The 8,532-nt window shown below is 35.6% G+C and overlaps 1 protein-coding gene and 1 long non-coding RNA gene across 2 annotated transcripts; both read left to right on the top strand.

The window, feature by feature from the left end:
* The first annotated feature begins 388 nt into the window (after positions 1-388).
* On the top strand, positions 389-4,867 carry LOC110886158. Its single transcript, XR_002562654.2, has 3 exons — positions 389-1,083; positions 3,021-3,106; positions 4,541-4,867. It is a non-coding gene; the product is annotated as an uncharacterized LOC110886158 (long non-coding RNA).
* Positions 4,868-6,202: 1,335 nt separating this feature from the next.
* Positions 6,203-8,299, top strand: LOC110886157 (peroxidase 16). Its single transcript, XM_022133921.2, has 4 exons — positions 6,203-6,415; positions 6,521-6,712; positions 7,370-7,535; positions 7,684-8,299. The coding sequence occupies exons 1-4, from the start codon at positions 6,215-6,217 to the stop codon at positions 8,079-8,081; spliced, it is 957 nt and encodes a 318-aa protein (XP_021989613.1). The 5' UTR covers positions 6,203-6,214; the 3' UTR covers positions 8,082-8,299.
* Positions 8,300-8,532: the final 233 nt, after the last annotated feature.

The following is an 8,532-nucleotide window of genomic DNA, read 5'->3' as shown; positions in this document are numbered from 1 at the left end:
AAACGCGATCGCAGTAACGCACCGACTATAAAACGGAAACATTGGACTCACATTTTTCCTTCAAAACTGAAATATTACGATATAGTTAGCTTCTTTTTCGAATTTTATTATTCGTAGTCGAAATCGGATCAAAGAACGGATAAGAAACGACAAACGGGGCTTTTACGTGATTTACCGCGACCAACGAACGAACGCGTCAAACATCGACTACCGACACTATTTTACATACTTATGACCCAAATTTTTATTCTACGACATTATACGAAGTTCGGGTTTGAAAGTGGGCCTCGTAAACGTATCGGGTCACACAAAAACGGGCTTGTGGGCCTGGGGCCAAGCCCATTTAATAGAGACTAGTATATAAAGCACTCTTATAGTTTGAAACCCTAATCCCCATTTTCTTTCTAAAAATCACGCATACCAGACCCTTCATCTTCTCTCTGCTTATATGTTTCTTCTTGGAGAAACCCTAGTCAAATACACACACAAACATATGGAGACCATCTTCTCCAAACCAAGTCCCACAACAACAACAACCTGCTCCTCTTCTCCCTCTCGTTCAAGATCGGCCAAGCGACACCCCCCATCTCGTTCAAGATCGGCCGAGCCCCACCTAGATCTATGAACAACCTGCCACCTCCTTTCAGCGATGGCTCACGGAGACGAGACGAAAACCGTAGAGAGAGAGAGAGAGAAGACAGCAGCGCCGCCATCTGCGGCGGCGGTCGTTCAACCTCGAGTCTGGTTCGTCGGGTTCAGGTACAGGGTGGGTCAACACGGGTCAAGCTTGGGGCGTTTCAGTTGGTTCGGGTATCAGTGGAGGCGATGGCGGTAGTGTCGACGGCAACCAGAGCCGACGTACGGCGGCAGCCGGCGTCGACAGAGGCGGTGGTTCGGTTTTGGTTCTGGTTCAGCAACAGTCAACAGTTCAGGTCTCGTTTTGGACTCGAGGCATGCTTCGGTTCAGTTTTCGTATTAACTGCGGTCAGACCAACTAGTCAGTTTCAGATTCGGTCCAGATCTGTTCGTGTTTTGGTTCGAGTTCAGTTTGAGTTACGTCAGAACTCGTTGCGACATCGTTCGGTATAATTCCTATTATCCATTCCATTTTCCTCGTGACTTAATATTTTAATTTCTTCATAATATGCATCTAAGCTCAACTGTAATGATCTGAAAGTTTAAAAATATACATTATATATAACTACAAAAAGTAACTTGAGTCATACCTTTTCGTTTAAAAGTTGCGTTGGTTAGAAAATTATATTTTTTAATTAAATAACTCAGCACAACGCTTCTTTATATGATAAATGAAACAATCCCACATCACAAAGTGCAAACTGTTTCGTTGGTAAACACGCCTTTTCATTAATCGTTTGACAGCGGTTCGAATCCATTCTGCAGCCTTTCTTCTCTCTTTTTTTCGTTCTTTCTATGTTAGCACAACGCGTCTTTCACATAAAAAGTGAAACGACTTCAATTACTAAATGCAACGGTTCAGTTGGTTATTACACATGCCCACCATACGTTTGACTTCGATTCGACTCCTTTTCGCAAAGTTTCTTTCTCATTTTTTTCCTTTTCTTTTTCTGTCTTTTTTCCTTTCTATTTTCTGTTATAAAAATTGTGTTATGAACGAATTCTGAATCGCCCCTTTCTTCATCCCTCAGATTCCATTCATTAAACCAACACAACCCAACAGTTACCATAACCATAATTTTTATCATATTATTTTATTAAAACAATGAATAATATGTTATTTGCATGATTGTTATCTGCATGTGTATGTACATATGTTTTATGTGTTTGATTGTAAGAACAACATATGTTTTCTATATATTTGTAAAACATGAGTTTAATTGATATACCAACATTGCTAGAAATTTGATATAACCCAGAAATTGGTATAATCCTTTGTTTATGACGAATATCTTAGATCTTCTCAGTAATCAAGAAGATGTGGATGAGGGTAACTTAGTAATTAAATAATTAGTGAGTCTTAACGTTTTAATTCATGTTTTGTTTATGTAGTTCCAGGTTCATGAATCATGAGTTGAAAATAAAAAAAGAAGTCTTTAAATCGTGGTTGGCCTATTATAAAAACTTTTCTTTGTTCAAGAAAAGTCCATCTCTAAAAATTAAAATCTCTCCTCAAGTGTGCACTGCACATACAGAAGACATTTATACATGTTTACCTTCTTGAGAATTGAGATGGTAACTTTTTTTCTTTTCGCTTTTAGTTTTCTTTTTGTTTCTATCAATAATTATTAATTGAATTAACATTTGTGTACGAATGTTTTTAATTCTGTTTATTTGATCAGGTTATGATGCGGTAATTTATTTATTTATAAACATTATTATTTTAGTATAACTATAAAAACTCAAACAAAGATCAACATATCGTCAACTCTGTTAAACAAACAATAATAATAATAGAAGTCGAGAGGAAACTGAATTGTATAAATATGAAATTGTTGTGACTCGGTGTTACGTAAACGTTTAATGGTTATTTGACTACTATACAAAAGGAAGTTAGTGTCCTCTAACCAATTAATGACTATTTGAGTAAAATTACATAGTTAACTGGTAAAGATAACTAACTGATGTACACTAATGAATGTGGTACATGTCTATTTTGACCTACTGCGCTTAAATTTTTTTGGTTCGGACACTTAGGAAACATGTTTCTTTTCTCTTTTGCAACCTACAATATTAAACGTTTCCATTCGCGGCCCTTGATTTGTTTGTTGAATGCTACAACATCTTCATGTTTCAAAATCCTAATATCTTTTGCTTAGAATAATTCATTATGTGTTTTGAAGTGTTTTGAGTTTTAATGAGAAACATTCATAATTAGCATCCCGCCGCAACGCGCAGGGTAGCGTCAACTCGTATATGAACAAGTAACAGTGGGATTTGTTTTATGGCGTTGAGTTTGGTTAATTAAAGAAGATGATTCATTTAATAGTGTGCAAGTAAAAAATATCCATTTTTATTGATTGTTGGTCATAATATTTTTGCAGCGCTGCCTGAAATCCAACCCCACCAGTTGGCTGCTCGTGCGTTGGCTTTAAACGAATCTATAACCATCGGTCATCCTGCACATAATGTAAGTATTTACTTCCGTCATAGTAGCTTATATTACTTGCAATATATTTTATATATGTCCATAGAAATAGCACCGATGGTGTAGATCATCTACTACCACATATATATTTATTAGAATCATTCTTATTGAGACCTTTAAAATGAGCTAATATGAATATATGATTTTAAATTTTTTCATGAGTAAAATGCCATTTTCGTCCCTGAGATTTGGCCAGTTTTGTGACTTTCGTCCAAAGGTTTATTTTTCCGCATTTGGATCCAAAAGGTTTGAAATCTTGCCATTTTCATTCGGCTCGTTAACTCCTTCCATTTTTCTCTGTTAAGTCAGGGGTATTTCGGTCATTCTTTTAGCTTAAAGGTCTTTTTCACTTTATGTACACGTAGTTAAAATACCTTTATTTAATAAAAAAGACGAAAATACCCCCGGCTTAGCGGAGAAAAATGGATGGCGTTAATGAGCTGGATGAAAATGGCACGATTTCAACTTTTCTGGATCCAGGTGTGAGAAAACCAACCTTTGGACGAAAGTCGCAAAACTAACCAAACCTCAGGGACGAAAATGGTCAAATGATGATGGTGACTTTTACACCTTTTATACTTATAAATGGGTCAGATTTGGTTAGTTTTAGTCTTAAAAAGGTCAAATACATTAATCAAATATTTTTTTAAGCTAAAAAAATGGGCCAAATAGGCCGACCTTGACAAACTATAGGTTTGCCCACATGATATTTTTTCATACATACAGTTTCTTAAAGCGTCTTCTGCACTAGAGGTCGGGGTTTATCTGGAACACTTCTATTTTATTCTATTTTTAATTTAAATGAATAATTAGAGGTTGAAAAGTAGCCGGGTTGGGTAACGGGAGAAAATGGGTAAGCTTTACCACAGAACGGGTCGTGTTAACCCGAAATGCTTACGTTTTTGTTTTCTATTGTAAATGGTATAATTAGTTAATGGGTTAATCATGACTATTACTGCAGTATGTACACTTTAGACAAGTTTGGGCCTTTTTTTGTGGTTTTTTTTTTTTAAAAATGGGCTTGACGGTGTTGTAAATTGTCATTGTCGCCGCATCGCACGGGTTTCTTACTATATATAGTATATATAAGAAAACTACTATACACCCGTGTCGTAATGCAAAGTGTTGCCCCCGCCGCATCGCGCGGGCACCCTACTAGTTTTACATTAATATGATAGAAATCACTAAAAAGGAAAATCGATAAAATGCGTTTTTCGTTTTACATTATTATATCAATTAGAAAGTAATCGTAACACATAATGTTTTTAAATAAAAGTCATCCTTAGATCCAACAGATAGTTTTGTTAATTATATAATTTGATTGACGTATTATGTCAAACGGGTTGCATCGCATGGGTTTCCTACTAGTATGTCTATATATATAGCTTTTTTACTTGTATTATGTATGTTGTTTAGGTGTGGAACTTGCAATCCCAAGTGGAAAAGTTAAATAAATGATTCGAAGAGGCGCAACAACCCCACACAGAAGTGTTGCAAAACCGAGTTGAAGAGATGCAATACAAATGAGAGAAGATTTGCAACAACAAATAACCGAGTTGATGAAGTAGTTTGGTAATCCTAGCAATTCTCCACCATAGTTTAGTTTTGTTTGTTGTCTTTTGCGGTTGAACTTGTAATTTAAAACCGTGGGATATTTTGTTGTTGAACCTACAATTTGACAACCGTTTTGTATTTTGTGGATGAACTTTCAGTTCTATAATCGTGTCTTGTTTAGTATTTTTATTGGATTTTTTTCTGCATTTTTAGTAGAAAAATCTGGATTTTTTAGGTTTTTTTATATTTTTTTTAATTAAAAAGTTTTTTAGTCGGAAATTGGTCGGAAAGCTGTAGGAAAATTGTGGTTGGTAATTTGTCGGAAACTTTTGGTCGGAAAATATTAGGAAAACGGCGGTCGGAAAGCTGTAGGAAAATTGCAGTCGGAACTTTGTCGGAAAAATGCAGTCGGAACTTTGTCGGAAAATTGCAGTCGGAACTTTGTCGGAAACTTTATGTCGGAAAATAGTAGGAAAATTGTGGTCGGAACTTTGTCGGAAACTTTTGGTCGGAACTTTGCCGGAAATAGCGACTTCTTCTTTTTGTCGGAAATTTGTCGGAAATTTAGTCGGTTACTTGTCGGAAATATTTTCCTACAAGGCTTTTTCCTACAAACGTATTTTTGTCGGAAACTGGTCGGAAACGCCGTTTTCCGACAAGTTTCCGACAAAAACCTTGGTCGGAAATGGACAGTTTTTTAGTAGTGGATGATGGATAAGAGTGGAGTGATGTGACGCCTATATGAGAGAGTGATGGTGATGATTAGAAACATCACCACGCCACACAGCCTAATCGTTAGTTAAGTTCCGTGTTCAATTGAAACTTATGACATCTATAAACATATTTGCAAAATATCTAAAGAACCATTTAAAATGTCCTAAATCCTTCATAAGATAAAAAAAATACATACTTCTAAAAATAACTATCTTTATACAAATTCCAAAATATACGTCACATGACAACAACAATCAAACTAAATTCCACAAATAGCAAAATGATTCTATTGATAGGGTCTGGAAAAGGTAGAATGTATACAAACCTTACCTCTATCCCACAAATATAACATGAGGTGTGTGAGTATATAGAAAGGATTTTTATAACAATACAATTTCAACGGATACAAAATAGAACACATTTTTTTACCTTCCCCCTTTTAATATTTCACCGGCAATTTGAAGCTTAATTACCAAAGTAAAACAAAGTTAAATCCTTTTAATAATAGAAAATTAATTAATCGAAGCATCAAATACCTTTCAAACCCCTCACAATTTCCTACTACTTGCCCCATAAACTCATTTAAATATTATACAAGTGACAAATATATGTATGCTTGTACAGATTCTGTTTGACTAAATATTAAATGATCCATAATTGAAAAAAACTTATGTCATTGTTGGTTAGAGCAATGAATAAAAATGCACATACTCATTTGTATAAGTCAAGGACCCTGTTGTAACAATAATATATATATAGGTATATCTATATATAACATCTTCATCACCCTCATTCTTATAACAAAGAAAACAAGATAGCAAGATGAAGAAGCAAATAATATGTTTCTTGTTCCTCTCTTTGTTTATTGCTTCATCTTATGCTCAACTCAAACAAAATTTCTATCAAAATACTTGTCCAAATGTCGAATCCATCGTCAAAGCAGCCGTCACAAAAAAATTTCAGCAGACTTTCGTGACGGTTCCAGGCACTCTTCGCCTCTTCTTCCATGATTGTTTTGTTCGGGTGACTCCATTTCGAATATATACATTCACTTTTACATTTGTTTGTCTAGTAAAATATTGTTGTATACTAATTATATATGTTATGGTTGTATATATATATACATAGGGATGTGATGCTTCGGTTCTTCTTGCTAATGCGAACGCCGAGAAGGACCATCCTGACGACATATCACTCGCTGGAGATGGATTTGACACCGTCATCAAAGCGAAAGCCGCTCTAGATAGCAATCCAAGTTGCCGGAACAAAGTTTCTTGTGCAGATATATTGGCTCTTGCCACTAGAGATGTCATTGTTTTGGTACGTGCAATCACATTTTTTATTTTATAGTTTTTTGATCACAAAAAATAAAAATAAAGGAGCGAATTCACATCATTAATCCGTGGGTAAGGTGTTTACCGACAAGAAACAACCGTTAGAAATTTAAAAACGAGTAATTTCATTTGCAACAGATTACTGATAGACATTACCGAGGGATCACCCTTGTCAACCTCTTCTTCAGGGGCGGACCTTATAAGTTAGAGCTTGGGTGGGCGTGCGCACCCCTAAAAACAATTTTTTGGTGTATTTTATAGGCTACAATCCCGATCGTACCACTTGAAATTTTGGTTAAACCCTTCTTCAGTAATTACTTATGAATGGGTTACCGACTGAAAACTTTATATTACATTTTCAAAATTTTATTTTGGAATTTGCTAGGTTCGGTTGGTAGTTCGTTGGATCGGTACCATAATACTTGTTTGTGTTGTAATGAATAAATATTTATTTAGAGTCGTGTTATGAATTTACATCGATATAGTTGGTAATGAATGTGCCTGTAAAAAAATCAAATATACACCCTTATTGGGTCTCATGAAAGTGTGATACATATAAAGAAATACAAGAGTTTTTTGTATATATTTTATAACATAGTTTTGAGTATACATTTACTTATTTATTTGCTTAAAAAATAAACAGTCAGGTGGACCATCATACAGTGTAGAGTTGGGAAGAAGAGATGGAAGAATTTCTACAAAGGCAAGTGTGCAGAATAATCTTCCACATCCAGATTTTAAACTGGACCAACTTAATACCATGTTTGCAAAGCATGGGTTATCTCAAACCGATATGATTGCACTTTCAGGTAAATACTTTACATCAAGTTCGGTTTATATAGAATATATTAGTTAGGGTTTACTAGACAGAAACAAAAGTTCGGTTTATATTTAGTTAGGGTTTACTAGACAGAAACAAGTTTGTATTTAAATTATGTTAAACGGTTGCATGTATAGGTGCACATACGCTTGGATTCTCTCACTGTGGCAAATTCTCGTCGCGTATATATTCGAAGAATGGAATAGACCCAACCCTAAACCGCCAATATGCCCTTCAGCTAAGGCAGATGTGCCCCATAAATGTTGACCCCCGTATCGCGATCAACATGGACCCCACCACCCCTCGAACTTTCGACAATGCATATTATAAGAACCTTCAACAAGGAAAGGGTTTGTTTGTCTCTGACCAAATCTTGTTTACCGACAACCGGTCAAAGCCAACGGTCAACCTATTTGCGTCTAGCAACACCGCCTTTAACCAAGCTTTCGTGACCGCCATTACCAAGCTTGGGCGAGTTGGGGTCTTGACCGGTAACCAGGGTGAGATCAGACGTGATTGCACACTCGCAAACTGAAAGAACGAAACGATGAAACTCGTCTCGTATAATTATTTATTCAATTCCAAATTGTAAATTTGATTTTTGAATAAGTAGCTAAAACTGTTCACATGCATGTTAATCATGTTGGTTTGGTTTTGCTCGTATCTTACTTGTTCTTGATGTTGAAATGACTAAATGATCATTTAAGTTATCCGTGAATAATATTTGTTTGTTACATAAAGTTTTATTTGAAATGATTGACAATGATTCTTTCGTTTTAGACTTTTAGTTCAACTTAATATTGTCCATATATGATCTAAGATCGTCTTAGTTAAAGGGACCCGGGGTGGTTCACTAGTGATGGGTTCTAGTGATGGGAGCACCCAATCAAATCATGCCATGTCAGCACCCAATATTCTAGTGATAGTGATAGAAATGTAGTGGGGGTGGTATCACTAGTGATGGGGATTCCAATATACAAGTATTA

This window comes from Helianthus annuus, chromosome 10 (genome assembly GCF_002127325.2).
Source record: "Helianthus annuus cultivar XRQ/B chromosome 10, HanXRQr2.0-SUNRISE, whole genome shotgun sequence".
Classification (NCBI taxonomy): Eukaryota; Viridiplantae; Streptophyta; class Magnoliopsida; order Asterales; family Asteraceae; genus Helianthus; species Helianthus annuus.
This window is presented reverse-complemented; position numbering and strand designations above follow the sequence as displayed.